At 34.5% G+C, this 16368-nt stretch overlaps 1 protein-coding gene across 6 annotated transcripts in view; it reads left to right on the forward strand.

Annotated features, from left to right (window-relative positions):
* Ppn (proteoglycan-like sulfated glycoprotein papilin) overlaps window positions 1-16368 on the forward strand; it is a 92130-nt gene that overhangs the window by 61517 nt on the left and 14245 nt on the right. For 5 of the 6 annotated variants that reach the window (XM_077413981.1, XM_077413977.1, XM_077413982.1 and 2 more), the window contains exons 3-19: window positions 1755-1942; window positions 4379-4439; window positions 9328-9410; window positions 9973-10123; window positions 10326-10449; window positions 10626-10706; window positions 10893-11065; window positions 11155-11290; window positions 11721-12064; window positions 12151-12330; window positions 12453-12626; window positions 12829-13011; window positions 13191-13338; window positions 14130-14254; window positions 14494-14941; window positions 15076-15462; window positions 15743-16297. In XM_077413981.1, coding sequence (XP_077270107.1) covers window positions 1755-1942; window positions 4379-4439; window positions 9328-9410; window positions 9973-10123; window positions 10326-10449; window positions 10626-10706; window positions 10893-11065; window positions 11155-11290; window positions 11721-12064; window positions 12151-12330; window positions 12453-12626; window positions 12829-13011; window positions 13191-13338; window positions 14130-14254; window positions 14494-14941; window positions 15076-15462; window positions 15743-16297 — 3541 coding nt within the window. The remainder of the gene's footprint in view (window positions 1-1754; window positions 1943-4378; window positions 4440-9327; window positions 9411-9972; window positions 10124-10325; window positions 10450-10625; window positions 10707-10892; window positions 11066-11154; window positions 11291-11720; window positions 12065-12150; window positions 12331-12452; window positions 12627-12828; window positions 13012-13190; window positions 13339-14129; window positions 14255-14493; window positions 14942-15075; window positions 15463-15742; window positions 16298-16368) is intronic. The other variant, XM_077413978.1, reaches the window with a different exon arrangement.

Below are 16368 nucleotides of genomic sequence, written 5' to 3' on the forward strand. Positions count from 1 at the left end.
GCCGCAAATCGTTACGGCCGCTATGATTCATTGTGTCATATAACGATTGGTGTAACTACTTAACTGGATAAATTGTACACAGAGTGTAATTGCGAGAGGAACGCAATAAATCTATGTTTCATTAAATCGCGTACAATCTGTGCCCGGGCCTTCGTTCGTTCTTTTGTCGCTAATTATTTGAATACAAAGCACTCGTTAACCACCTGATGGATGAAGCATAAAACGGTTTCATTGCCGATATTTCAAGTGAAATAATTTCATGGCAAATAATTAACGTAAATAATCATAAACGTTAGCTTGAAAAAGCAACGCAAACACGTATATGACTTCCGATAATCAATCAAGCATTAGTTCAAGAAATAATTATATTATTACTCATGAAGATCAACTTTTCGCCTTTGAATTTAAAAAAACTGAAAAAATTCCTAAATTTGCGAATAAATAGAAAGATTAAATATACATAATTGTCTCTTTATCAAAAAGTTAGTCGCAAAGATATGTATTAAGGCTTACAGTAGTGATAATTAAAAACTATCCCTATTAATAGCGCAAAACATAGAATCATTCGTATATCATTTGCAGCATTATACAATTTTATTAGCACTTTCTTAAAAGCGATAGATTTGCATACAAATCTATCTATAAAGTTTACGAATGGGCCATTAGAAATCAATATCCAAGCGGCTCAGCAAAACACGCTTGTACTCGAGCAACGTTTGATTAAGCTATATCGTTTACCGGTGAAAGCATCATTAAATTACGGAGGACCCTAAGTATCCGGCAAGGGAATCAGTTATCACGCAAGCAGGATAGCTAATGATTTCATTGAAAACCGCACATGCGCTTTTCAACCGGCGAATGCAAACTGTTTTTGGCACTCGCCAGAAAAACCTGGCCATTGAAATGTTATATGGCCACTCTTCGTCTTTCCTCTGGAATAAAAGCTCAGGCAAAAGTTCTGACTGTGACTTTATTCTTTATATTGAAAAATTAATTCTAAAGCCCCTTTCTTTCTAAACACCCGAGAGATTTTTGTTTGCCGTGATATAATTCTTACTGTCTAACATTAATACGTTGCATGCGATTCTTGGAATAAAGTTTCTTCCTCCGTTTAGCACATATGGCTACGCAGCAAAATTCTGAGATGGATTTTACTTACATAAGAGTCACATACGTATAATTATATAATAAAATAATTGCTTAAAAAATAGTACTTATATTCAAAGAAATTGACTGATGCATGAAATTCTGAGAATAACCGGATAGAATATTAATTATAAGTTTTACAGTTAAGAATTTCGATATTAAAGAGCGACAAGATTAAACAATAGATTGCAGTTACACTCTTCTATGAGAAAAAAAAATCAACTGTCTGTAGGTAAATGATGGATTAAAGAATGTATTCTTCAAATACGTTTCACGTACGGTACACGTGCGTGAGCTGTTTCCGTTTTGAGGGATTAAAATGCCTCATGCCGCGCAACCACCGCAAGTACCATTGTTATACCCACGAAGCTCAACTGTACGTCGCACGGATGGTTCTTCGGAGGCGGAGGCTGCAAGTGAACAAGGGGGCACTTAACGCAAAATGTTCCCCTCGCACTTACGTTCTCACGGCAGGCCACATCTTTTTCGCGACCCCAGCTGCGACCTCGTGATACCTGTAGACTCGCCCGGTGCACGATGCGGCGCGGCATGGAACAAGAAGACGCGAGCACAACGTAATAAATATATTTCTCTTGATCTTGTTGCAGCATCATATAAAATTAAGGCACGGAAGGCATCGCCGACAACACGGCGAAAGTTATCTGCCCAGCAGCTTCGTACCGGACACGGATGAGCCCGAGAGAGGCAACTGGGGACCATGGTCGACACCCAGTTCCTGTTCGCGTTCCTGCGGTGGCGGAGTCGCCCATCAGACCAGACAATGTCTCGACATAGAGTGAGTTACTGTTATACCTTACGAGTTTCTTTTACATTTATCGTCTATCTGCTACCGTTCACGTTAGAACGCTCGTCCTGACACATAATTTAAAGAATAATGTCAAATCAGATGTGTTGGAGAACTTGACACGTGCAAGAAAAACGAACTTAATATACTTCTCGTGGCATTATCGTAGAAAATGGAAACAATAGCGCTGGATTTTTTGTGAAATGTGAGATATTACAAATTGTTAATTTTTTATAACCTTGTGACACTTCCTGGTGAAAAATTTCTCGGCGCGATATTTCATAAGAAGTTTCACGTGAATATAAATATTTTTTTGCAAGTATGATTTTATATATAACGTACAATTAATTGTTGTGTTATTTTCATATTTGCGTTCGCTCAAACTCGCAACAAAGTTAAAAGTTAAAAGGTTGTTCTTCGTTGAGTTTGTTCGAAAGAAGCCATTTTGCCTCGTTGAGTTCCTCGCTTATCCTTAGAATTCGCTACAATGGTATGCTCAATTGGATTGAGATTGGATTAAAGCGGACACAAACTTGCAAAGAATTTAATCAAGTCTCGATTTGCAATGGATACTCGATGTAATATCGTATAAGCAGCAAATTGAAGAAACTGTTTTTATCAAAACACTGATAAAAATGTTATAAAAATTATATAATTTATATTATATAAATTAAATAATACAGAATTTTGTAGCTACAATATGTAAATAATATAAGAGAAAATTTCTATTGAAGAAATATCCCTTCTCTCTCTCTCTCTCTCAACAAACTTTAACTCTCTTCCTAACATTATTGATATACACTCTTTACACTGTATTTAAACAAAATACTGTTTTTGTTGGAAAATTACAATCGGGAATTTTGTTTAAACAAAATGGCAAATCGCGATAAAAATCAAATATAATATGAAAACGTCAACCAAATTTTTTTTACAGTGCGTCGTACGTCAGCCGCGATTAAATTTAGGATAAATCAACGAAACTTTTCTCCTAGCACACGCCAACATATCTGCCGTAAATCCTCCTTATCTCGAAACTAAGGGAAGATTAATCGTAGGCACTTACACGTCTCCCGACGTCACGCTATCTCCGGGAAATTCTCACAATTTCCCATCGCAAAGGCGAAGCGCAATTAAAGTTGGTTTCAACGCGCCGTGATTACGTTAGAGTAGGAAATCGGGCGAGTGACCGATCGATGATCGACATTGTGCCAGTGACCAGCTGGGATGGGCTCGTCGCTAATGATACAGGATACAGCCACGGATCTTAGAAAGCGCGAGAGATATAATCGTAACGTGAAAGCGCGTAATGCGCGCATAGCATCAATCTCCTCACATTGAATGTATCGTGTCACAGGTCAGCTGAATGTATCGATTTAATCGCGAAGAAAACGCATCATTTGCACGATGATCGTGGTATGATGTGCTTTCCGTTTCTACGGTTGATACTTTCGATCGATTAGAAATTGCAAATTAATCATAAATCAATGGACAAAACGTTATAGTTATATATAATTTGTACCTTTTCTAAGTATTTCGTATTTATATTGAAAATGATTCGATTTGAAAGTAGCGTTTTCGTAAGTTTCTCATGTACCGAGAGGTACCAATAAATTATAAAACTCCGAAAATGTAACACAATGTGTACATAAATCTATTAATAAAACATGACACATAATACTGTACAATGTAGCCAACGTAATCTACATAAATCTTGGAATCTCGCTGTAAAAATTTTATCAAGCAAAAAGAGGTATCTACCTTAGGAGAATAAATTTTTAAATGTTAGACCTTCGTGCGAAATAAGTAAGCAGCACTTACCAGGATACTGCGGGAATTTATTGAAGCAGTAATCTCTCAATTTTGTTCTGATGAGGAAACTTCACACTCACCTAGAATATTACCAGCCGTTATTGATTATTTTCTATTTTCTTCCATGCAAATTTTATAATTTACTTATTTTTTAACTGAGAGAGGTAGAAAGATCTGTCTATATCTTATTTGATTTTTTTTTTAACAAAGATACTTTTTGGTTGAAGAGATAATTCTCAATATTTAGCAAAAAATTTTTCATAATTTATATTAATCAAATTTGATAGAAACTAAAAAATCTAGAGTGCATAATTCAAATATAAATTGATGTAGAATAAATTTACATTCAAAAAACGAATAAACATATTAATATATTTAAATAATATAACAGCGAGAAAAACTGATTAAATTTAATTAATTACTACAGAATTAAAGTTTATATTTTTAATAAGACAATATTCCTATAATGATAATATTTATCACTTGATAAATAACTATAACCATGAGGAAATACTGATAAGTAATAAAAGTATAGGTAAGCCTGTGATACTATTTCGCTTTAATTTCAAACTCTATTGTTTATTATTAAAGTAATACATTTATTCTATAATGTTGCAGTGACAGTGGTCATGACAAATGTACTGGCGCATCCAGGAGATTCTTCTCGTGCAACATACAAGTGAGTACGGAAAATTAATAATAACGACTTATAATTGTCTTATTCCCGATAAACTCACCCACTGGACGTGACTGATTGCGTCGTCTTCCGCGATGTGATAATATCGGCCGGAAATTACAAAAAGATTCCGTCGTGGGAATGCTGGCGGATTATGCGAATCGAGTACAATTAGGAACTTAATTAATTGCCTTGTAAGAGCAAGTGATTTATGTGATGTGCTTTAATAGATCGAATAGTCTGACAGTTTATCAAAAGATCTTGGGATTAGACGCATAATGCGCATTCCAGAGGTACTTTTATCTGTAAACTAACAAACTAAAATCAATGAATTGAACTTTCACTTCTTTCGCGATTCTTACGATTGTCGTTAATCAGATAAAATAATTCAATCATTTAACTATGAAAACGATCCATCAATATAGAAAATTACGATTAATCTACAATTTATTGGCTCGTTGATCTCGGTGAATGATTGATTGACTCAGTTGTCACGTTTTTTCGAAACGTCCTGCCTGCCTTCAATCTATCAGATATGAGTCAACGAATGATACGCCAATCTTTAATCATATAATTTATATCATTATTTAATTCGGCCCTCTTAACCACAGTTGCAACGTCATTAATCTCTAAACTCAGACGTACACAATCCATTTAAATGTAAGAAAACGAGTTTGATTTTGAAAAATCGCGAATTTATGTCAAAATGTTTAACTGAGTAGTATACTTTTATGTTATATTAAGAAAATAATTCAATTTTAATTTAATATTATTTTTTTACTTATATTATTAGATTTGGAATGTTTTTGATCAAAAATTGATATTAATAATTGCTATTAAATTAAAAAAGAAGCTTTTTTAATCTCTATATTTATGATAAAATAAAAATTTCATTTTGGTATATTCACTTTTACCTTTTCCTTTCTATTTACGTATCATAATGTATGCCGCACGCTTCTAATTGTATCGAGCAGCTTGTCGACATTTCAACGAGGTGATTCAGCAAATCACCTCATATCGTCGATCCATTCATCATTCTAAAAATATGCCCTCCCAAACAGACGAATGCGTTTTTATGTACGCGTTTTTACGACAACACTAGGATGAGGTTACCGTGCTTTTAACTATCACGATATATACATTCAAACATCCCCTCGAGTAATCTCTCAAGAATTTGTAATTGCTTTAAAAAGTTTTGTACTACTGCTACAAATTTCTAATTTTTTTTAGCTTGGATAATTTTACTTCTACTGGCGGAAATCACGAATTATTAAAATTTTCTTAATTAGATTTGACAAAAAAAAACAATATATTTTATTTTAAAAGTGGTAGTAAAAATGTTTCTTGTTATAAAAAAATAATTACACACTACGTGTGCACAATTTTAAAATGTAACATCCAATTTAAGTTCAAACATGGAACGAAAATACGATGTGATATAAAACCTGCAAGTGGTAAAAAATTTATGATCACATTTTCATGATATTTTCACTTCTGTAGCTCATAGAAAAATTATGATTAATTAACTGCAATTAGTATCCAACGGCGTTCTGCCTTTTCTCCATGAATTTTTTGCCATCAACTCATCAAACTACTTAATGGCGAGCAGAAAATGAGGTAGAAAATTATTTCGATAAAAATTATAAGTGGAGAAGTACAGCATGCTGTACACAATTACGAAACCAAACTAAGAGATTATTACGTAAATCTTCTGCAACTGACACGACAAGAACCCATCACTTCGTATTTTGAATTGACAGATTGTTATTGAAAAGTTTAATGGGATGCAAACGTAATTTATTGGATCCCGTATTACATTTAAAATGTTTCAAAGTTTATTGCATATATAATAGTATTAGATAATTGATAAATAATATTAATAATAATAAAAGACAAGTAGAAACTTGCACATTGTTTTCTCGTAGTTTTTAATTGTGCAAGTAGAAACTTGCACATTGCTTCCTCATAGTTCCTAAGTGTGCAAGTTTTTATTTTATTCGAGGTATAATTATCGGTATTTATTTGTTTTGGCTTCCTCATAGAGGAAGCTTTGTTAGCAAAGGTTCTGATTTCACACTTAACTCTTTTGGGGACTGCGTAAATAATTATATACATTCACTAAAAAATACTAAAAATACTTGTCCATTTAAAAACTAAAACAATACTTTATCGATAAAAAAAATCAGCCCGATATTATAAATATTTGAGATAGCGATTTATTTTTAATTCTATTATATTTTCCAGTCTTTTCTACCCCTATTTCATATATAATTGGTTAAAATTTGGTTGATCAGATCAAGTTTTATAAAGCTTCTATGTATGTACGAATTCTTCGAAATTTCAAATGTGTGTAATACGAGATCTGATCAATCAAATTTTAATGAATTATATATGAAATAGGGGTAGAAAAAACTGGAAAATATAATAAAATTAAAAATTAATCGCTATCTCAAATATTGAGAAAACAGCAGCGTAAAACACATTTTTCAAAAAAAGGAAAATCTGCATAAAATCTATACCGGTAGACCGATTTCAATAAAATTTGAGGAGGACATACTTTCTAGGATACTCTATTTGTGTGCCAAAATTCAAACTGGTATCTAAAAAATTGTAGAAGTAGATGCGTGTACAATTGTAATTATTAAAGTTTTTTCTTTAAAATATATTGTCTTTTTTTTTAAAGTGTGTTTGCGCGATAGACTGCAGAAGATTCATGAACGGAAGTCTATTATGCGGCATTGACTCACGAACGTATTAACCTTGTTAGAGCTAGACGCTAATTAGAACAAATAGCAAGGTACATCGCTGTACATGCTCTAATATAACAGATGCCAACGTCTATTTCCTGGAATGACAATATACATCTCAGTTGCTATAAAAGATTACAATTATGTTCGTTATAGATCATACTTCATACTTATAATTATATATAAAATGACATAAAAAGATAAGTATATGCATACAGTGATGATTGATAATTCTAATCTTTGTATTTTTCTAATTTATTTCCTATATATTATGTTTTCCTTGTTTATTTGCTGTTTTTTGCCTTATTTATCTTCAGAATAAATAATTTTCCTTAAAAGGAATTATATATAGTCAACATAATCATAATGTATGATGCGTCCTGAAATAGTAAGAAGTTAGAAGATAACGTATCAGTTTAATAAGTATTAAATAATTCATATAAATCAAGAATATTATTAGAGATCACATTCAAAAACCTTGTGTAAATAAAAGATATCTTTTTGGAGATCTCATAAATAATCGGTAGCTATATACCAGGATTAACTGTCCTATTATATCTTCGCGTTAAAATATACATAGAAAAACAATGTTACGCATGTATCGCTGTAATGTATTTCCTACCTTTCGGTTTAAAACAAAAAAAAATATTTTTGCTTCCTGTGGCGAATAAAAAGTATGATTGAAGGTACGATTCTGAGAAGGATCGGGGACTGCGACACGATGTCATCTATATATTGTATATACCTGAGATGCTATTACTTCTAAAAGTATAATATTATAAATTTAAATAATTCTGACATTCAAGGAAAACTTTTCGATATCAATCAGTTGGTTATATAACACTCGAAATAATTCCTCATAAATTTCAAAGTTTGCTACAATTGGTATAATATTCGTTATTCGCGACATCATTTTCGAATGCCTCGATTATCGACTAAAACTTTTTTCAGAATGTCATTTCTCTCTTTCTCTTTCTCTCTCCTTCTTTTCCTCTTTTCCACCCTTACTATTTCAGGCTACCCTGTTGCCTTGCCATCCTTTTACTGGTGTTTCATTCCATTCGCAAGAAATCTTCCATAAATTCTGTGCTGTATCCTCGTGCGTGGTACCGGTCCCGCCGGAGTATCTTTTCTTCGTTTTTGCTAGGGTTCCACTCGATTTATCGACATTACCTGCCCCACAGATCTGCCCTTCGTCCATTTCTGGGTCATTTCATTTTTGCGGACCGTTCATGAAATAGCACGACAACACGCGCTCATTTACTTCACAGTATTAAATACGGATAAAATTTCTAAGTCTATAAATATTATTACTCAAGTTGTCATAAGCAATATTAATTTAGATATGATATAAATATTAGTCAAGAATGATTCGTAAACAGGTTTTGATCATCAAAATCGATAAAGGCACAATACAAGGGTGAAAATATAAGACTGCATGTTAAATAACTTGGTAAGGTTTTTACATTTTTACTGCAACAAGTAATGTTAAGAAAATGACATATCTCATGGAGATAAGATGTTCGAAAAGTCAAATTGACCCAACAAAAAGAACCGCTAGTCACAAAATAGGAACGTTACACTGATCCTTTAACAAAGACCCTTCTGCCCCATCGAGCGACATTTTTCTTCGATCCCTTCACAAGATGATGAAACGTTTTTCTCAATGATGCTCAAGCATGTGTATATTTCTTTATATGTAAACTCGACATCCATCGCAGATATGTATTTCGAATTTAAGGTTGACAAAATGAAAACGATAAAGCTCAGTGGAATACGATAGAAATGAATTTGCGTTAATTTGTTTTTTTAATTGCTGGACTGACTTTTATATTTATTAATAATACAAAGGCGCAACAGGAATTTCTCAATATCAGCACAAAATATTACGAGATTTTGATAAAAAATATTAAAAAGTAAATTTCACTTACTTCTTTAAATTACTGTTTCTTATCAGAAAGAAAGCTATGGATTCTTCATAAAACAATTTGTATTTTTGCGGTAATTAAAATTGCTACAAACAGTCTTTATGTTTGTTGTCTATTCGATATTACAGACTAGTAAATAATTTCAGTTAAAGTATAATCTATGCGTTAATAATTTTATTCCGCTAAATTAAAAAATTGTTAATTACTCTTTTGCAGGAATGTCCTGGTGAATCGAAGGATTTTCGTGCGGAACAGTGCGCGGAGTTCAACAACGTACCCTTCGAAGGAGTTTATTACGAGTGGGTATTTCTTCTTCTTTTTCTTTTTGTCTCTTTCTCTCTTTCTTTCCCTTTCCCTTTCTCAGTTGCATTATGATTATCAATGTTCACTCGATTGGGAATTCTGTCGAATTCACGAAACGAGATTATTGTGGCGTAGTGACGGTGATTTATGTTCGGTACTCCGATCTGGGACGATGATAGAATTCTCCGCGGCCTTCGACATCACTTAATAATCTGCCTATTTGTCCTGCAATCCACGGTTGCTTATTCCGTTATTTAATGAAAGACATAATATTTATGAATACCCTTTTTTCTTCATGCATCGTGAATCAAGTAACCGAAAGGGATTCGAAAGTTTCTTTCAAAACTATGATCACATAAATACTGTTATTTATTAATATAGAATAAAATCATGATCCGAATCTCTTATTTATGCTATGGTGGATGTTTTACTACCGATGCAAAATACATCGTTTAAATAAATTAAATAATATAATGTAATAGATATTAGTAACTGATTGACAAAATGGACACAATGATGATTGATTTTTAATTACACATTATTATTTATTTTCCGCAGTTGGATTCCGTACACCGGAAGTCCGAATAAATGCGAACTGAATTGCATGCCACGAGGCGAGCGATTTTTCTACAGGCATAAAGTCGCCGTGGTCGACGGCACTCCTTGTGAATCCGAAAAGAACGATGTTTGCGTCAAAGGCAAATGCATGGTAAATTATGTTTAATCATTAATTATCGCAAATTTATAATTGCGTAAGAAACAATTAGATAATTTTATTTAAAATATATTTTCGATCGTATATATACTCTTACCAAATAATATAGGCTTATGTTAAATAATGACTTATGGTTAAATAAAATAAAAAAGCTCCATATATTTCGATAGAATTGATTTATAAAATTGTCCGATAGCACGTCGGATGCGATATGATGTTGGGCAGCGATGCCAGAGAAGATGCGTGCAGAGAGTGCGGTGGCGATGGCTCAGATTGCAATACCGTTACCGGCTTATTTGATACAGACGACCTCCAAGTGGGTGAGTAATTTTCGTTAATTAATCTTTGCATTTAAAATTTAGTAACTTTCCCATAACAACTTTCCATCAAGCGATTGAATTATTTCTGTGTGATCAATATTGTATATTTTAATTATCTATTACTTTAATATTTATTTTATTTTTTTACACTAATAATAGAAATATTATTTTTTCAGGTTATATTGATATTTTACTTATTCCCGAGGGCGCGACAAATATTGTTATAAAAGAAAATTATCCATCTAACAATTATTTAGGTGAGTAAAAACTCGTATATATAATTAAAAAATAAAATAACGTGATGTATAAATATTTAACTAATATATATAAATCAATAATTTAATATTAATATATTAATAATTTTATCAATAAATACAATATTAATAAGTTGGTTGGACAGAGAGAGTTGGTCATTCTAAATATTTTTGAAAATTGTTAATTAGCTATACGCAACACAACCGGACATTACTATTTAAACGGCAATTGGAGAATAGATTTTCCGCGCAGCTTGCGCTTCTCCGGTACGATCTTTCATTACGCTAGAGATCCACAAGGATTTGCGGCACCTGATACCATCACGGCTCTGGGACCAACGAATGAGCCGATTTACGTTGTGGTCGGTATACCATCGGTGTCGGTTTTCTTTTGGTGCTGAAATATTCAGAGCCGAGAGTGTATTAACGAGAAACCGTTTTTCTTTCGCAGTTGCTGTACCAGGACCGCAACGTAGGAGTGCATTATGAGTACAGCATACCCAAGAAGTTCTCGACGCGGACTGATCCGGACAGTTACACTTGGGTAACCGATGAATTCTCAGGTTGCAGCGTCAGTTGCGGTGGAGGTAAGTATTATAAGATTATCCTTTTTAATATACGCGCAATTAAAACTGCAAGTTCTCAAGTTCATCTTTTCTCGTCATAATGCTTTGCGCCCGTTATGCGCAAATATTTAAAAGATGTGTTTGTGTTGATAATTCTAAGAAATTATTTTAATTGTTTTAGTAAACTACTTTTATTTTAATTCGAATATTGACAAAATATTAATAAATTCCTCAAAATAATGTAAGTAATTACTTGGCTATCATGAAACTAAATGGCAACAAAAATATTGCTGATCAATTTTAATTATAGTTTAAACATTAAAATTAATAATTAACTATTAATCTAACCTGTTATTCTCTAAAACCAGTTATTCCAACCTGTTAATCTAAAGTAACAGTTTTATACGAACCTTTAAGACAAGTCCGTTTCACGCTTCGTTTACCTTTTAAGGCTATCAATCGAGGCGAGTAGCTTGTGTACGAAGGCGCGACAATCAGCCGGTGGATGAGAGCTTATGCGATCCGCAGTTGGAACCGGCTGACACTCAGAGCTGTAGCGAAGAACCGTGTCCACCTGGCTGGGTAGAAGGCCCGTGGTCAAATTGCACGAAACATTGCGGCGAAGGGGGCGAGCAGACCAGAGAGATCAAATGCGAGCAAATCATCTCGGGTGGAATTGCTTCCGTAGTGGATGATTCTCAATGTCTGGAAAAAGTCGGGCCGAAAGCACTAGCCAAGCAGGAATGCAACAAAGACGTGGATTGCCCGCTGTGGCATGAAGGGCCCTGGAAGCCTGTAAGTTGTATTATCACGTATAGCGATATTAAATTATACGATTATATAATTATATGATGAAAAAAAAAAAATTAATTTTCTCTCAGTGCGATCATATATGCGGGCATGGTAAGCAAACCAGGGCAGTCACGTGCTACAAGAAGGTGGACGGCAAGATCCAAGTGTTGGAAGATGAGGCATGCGAAACGGAGGTGCCCGAACGTGAAAAAGATTGCGAGCTGAGACCTTGCGCTGGTCTCGATTGGGTTGCCTCTGAATGGAGCGGAGTGAGTCCTTTGAACACGAGAATAATTTTTTATTAAATAAGAAATGACCGAAATATTGCTTGTATATGCTTCTCAAAGTTTTAAACAAACAAATATAATTTGAAAATCTTTTCTTATAATAGTGCGCGGAAAAATGTGATCTCGTCAAAGAAACCAGAACGGCCCATTGCGCTACTCAAGATGGCACAGTTTATCCAGATGACTTGTGTGATGCGGACAAAAAGCCGGAATTGGAAAGAGATTGTGAGAAAGCCAAGAATTGCGATTTCCAGTGGTTTACCTCGCAATGGAGTGAGGTAAATGAATAAATAAACATTTTTTCGCATCTCTTCCATTATTTACTCCAAAGTAAAAATGTACTTCAATATACAAATAAATTGGCTAACATTGGTCGTATTCTCTAAATTAAATATTGCTTTTTAACGTAGCTTTTAATTAAATGTATAACAATAAAATTTATTCTATTTGTGTTTTTTATCTTTATTAACATTTTCATAGTGTTCGGCAAAGTGCGGAAACGGCGTTCAGACGCGCAAAGTGTTCTGTGGTACTTTTAATGACGATACTGTGAAGAAAGTTTCGGACGAGAAATGCGATCCTGAAAAGAAATTTGAAAGTACCCAGAATTGCACCGCTGAAGAACCGTGCAAGGGCGAATGGTTCGCAGGGCCTTGGAGCAAGGTTTGTCCTCAATTTATTTCCGGGCACATGTAACATTTTAATTTTTAAATATGGTCAATTGATATATCGATTTGTTAAAGTTACTGCTATGGTTTTGTAAAATTTGATATAAATCAGATTTGTTAATTTTCTCGAAATGTAATCAACAACGTTATCAATCACGTTGTAATATGTTGCAGTGTTCGAAGCCATGTGGCGGTGGCGACATGACTCGCAAAGTGATATGCATGAGTGAAAATAAAACGGTACCTGTGAGTCAGTGTAATGCCGATGACATAATGTTCTCTACCGAAAAATGCAATGATGAACCTTGTGAAGAAGGTAAAGGTTCAAGAAGCTTAGTTTTTTTCTATATTTTTAAATAAAATAGTTTAATGTTTTTTTATACAAAATTTACATACAGGTATAAAATAAATAATTTTTGCAACAAAAAGAAAGTATCTTTTTTTAAAATAACAATAGTTTAAAAAAGATTTAAATTAATAGTAACTTTAAAAAACTGTTGTTTAATAAATCTATTATTTAAATCTTTAAAATTTATTTATTTTGTACTATTTATATGCCATTATATCATTATTGATAAAAGAAGAAAAATATATTAATGCATATTAATACATGATCCATTAAACTATCTTATTTGGAAAAAAGAAATTTATTCTGTAAATTCTGTTTACCTCGAAAATGCCTTGGATATTGTCATTTTCATTACGAGAGATAATAAAGATGTATGTATTAACATTTGCTTCATCATAACGCAGAGTACGTGATTTATTGTGACGTAAACTTTTTCATTATAGGCCACGAGCATAATATATTGAATATGCCTTGAACAGCAGGCGTGAAAATAATGAGGTTCGTGGTATTAAATTTAAATGTCCTAGCACTTATCACATTTTAAAGGGCAACACGAACCACCTACCGTGAATAACATATCTCTCATTCTCTGTAGCGAGGAAAATTAAATTTCCGATGTGCTTTCGAAGCTAGTCAACGATAAATAGAGTGCACGCATAGAATTCGCCAACGTTATATTATTTTCATGTGCATACTTTTAAAAGACGTTTATATTAGAAATTTAAATTACGACTTATGTAAAATTGTTATTTTGCTGAACGCAGGTGTGACACCGAGCGACAAGGAACCGGATGAGGAAACGACAGAGGAGGAGGAGGAGGAAGAGTGCGAGGAGGAAGAGGAGGAAGAAGAAGAAATAGCTGCCGGTGAAGTCAGTCTTCCTGCGGGGGTAAGTGAAACTGGGTCGTTTCTCGCACTTAATTAAATATTAGGTGCGACTGAGTTACTTGGTAACTTCATTTCTTATTGTTCCACCGTTTCAAAGAGTCATCTTGGATTCGCGAATCAAATCAACCTTTCCTTACGCGCGAAACAGCAGTCTGATAACGCGATTCTGTGTCGATTTTGCGTCTCGTCGAGGATTAGATAGTTGCATTTAAGTGTCTTTTCTCGGTCTTTCTTTTTCAGAAGGGCAAACTAATCGACCAAACAGAAGCAACATCTCTGAGTTCGCTGTTTACCAAAAACGACGTTTACGACACTATGTTTAGCGATTCTACGAGAGGCGATATATCACCTTCCGAATTGGGTAGCGGCGAAGGTAGCGGCGACGATGATTTTACCATGTTTGACACTGGCTTCTTCACCGGCAGCACTATCGGTACCGAGTCTACCGATGTCGAAGAGAGCGAAAGTCCGGTTAGCGGAATCACGACGGAAGGCAAAACCGGCACGACCGAGTTTGGCACAGAGGTAACCGAATCGGACATCACCGAAGGAACTGACGTAACGCTCGAAGGATCCGGGACTACTATCGAAGAAGAATCCAGTATCAGCCCCGAAGAAGGATCCGGCGCGAGCGCATCTACGGACGAGTCTACGGACGAATTCACTCAAACATCGGGATCCGATAGTGGTACGTTTCTGTCAAATATACTTATTACAGTTTTCAAGAAAGCTATTATCCCAGATAATGTTGAAATTATTTACATTGTTGATAAAATCAGTATTGCTTTATGTAGTTATTAATTTCTTTGATGTGTGATGTAGGAATAACGGAACAATCGACAGATTATTCCGTTTCCAGCGAATTGACTAGCAGTGTAGATTCTGAATCAACTGCCAGTGATATAACGACTGATTCAAGCGACGTAACAAGCGAATCGGCTGACACCGATGTCACTTCAGCGGAAACCACGATTTCTTCGACGAGTGAATCGGAAGAATCCACCGAAACAGAAACGACAAATACCGAAACGACAAATACCGAAACGACAAATACCGAAACGACCGATTCGACAGAGACTGAAACAACACAAACTACTGAATCCACAGACACGACCGAGTCTACGGAATCTCCACCAAGTACATTATCTTCAGAGACAGAGACCACGGGTACAGAGGAAACAGAAACGACTGAAAGCGAGATCACCTCCGGTACGCATTAAACCGTAAAATAGTTTACAATATTGATTTAATATCACATAGCAATATATTTTAAATGTATTTTACGAGATTTTCAATATCTTTATAATGTCAAAATGCATGAGCGCTTATATTTCTTGGCATCGCTCTATATATATATATAGACATCTCGCTCTATATATATATATATATATATATATATATATAATATATATAAGCATAAAATTAAATAATTCATTTATCAACGTCAAAGGTGGTTTACAAATTACAAAGTAATAATAATATTTCACAGAAACGACGTCTGAGACATCAACAGTAGTTTCTGAGCTAACAACCAAATTAAACGTACCTGGCGAGTACGATTTCGGTTCCGAGGAACAAAGTACTGACACTATAACTACGGCAACGAGTCAAACAGACGATAGTAGTACAATAGTTAGCAGTACGGAAGACACTACTGTTTCTGAAACGAGTCCATCGGGTGAGACTGAAACTACCGGTAGCGAGGTAACCGAATCGGGACAAACTATAGAATCAGGAGAGACAACTGAGTCCGATATTAGCACAGAATCAGCCGAGACAACAGAATCCGGATTGACGACCGAATCAAGCGAATATGGCGCGACAGAATCCAGCGAGAGTACCGTCACGGTTTCTACGGAGACGGAAGTTACGGAGACTACCGAGTCAGGTATGACAACCGAATCGGGTGAGACAACTTTGTCAGGCGAAACGACTGAATCGTCGGCTACGACATCGTCTCTCGAAGAGACAACAGTATCCGGTGAGACGGAAATTACGTTCTCCACGATCAGTGGGGAAACCGATCTTACCGAAAAAACTCATAGTAAGTAATCTCGAATGAGAAAATACGTAGATATTTTTCTGTGATATATTAAATGTCAATTTATAACTTTA

Source organism: Temnothorax americanus, unplaced genomic scaffold (assembly GCF_048541705.1).
Source record: "Temnothorax americanus isolate GAGA-0224 unplaced genomic scaffold, ASM4854170v1 Scaffold34, whole genome shotgun sequence".
In the NCBI taxonomy this organism is placed as follows: Eukaryota; Metazoa; Arthropoda; class Insecta; order Hymenoptera; family Formicidae; genus Temnothorax; species Temnothorax americanus.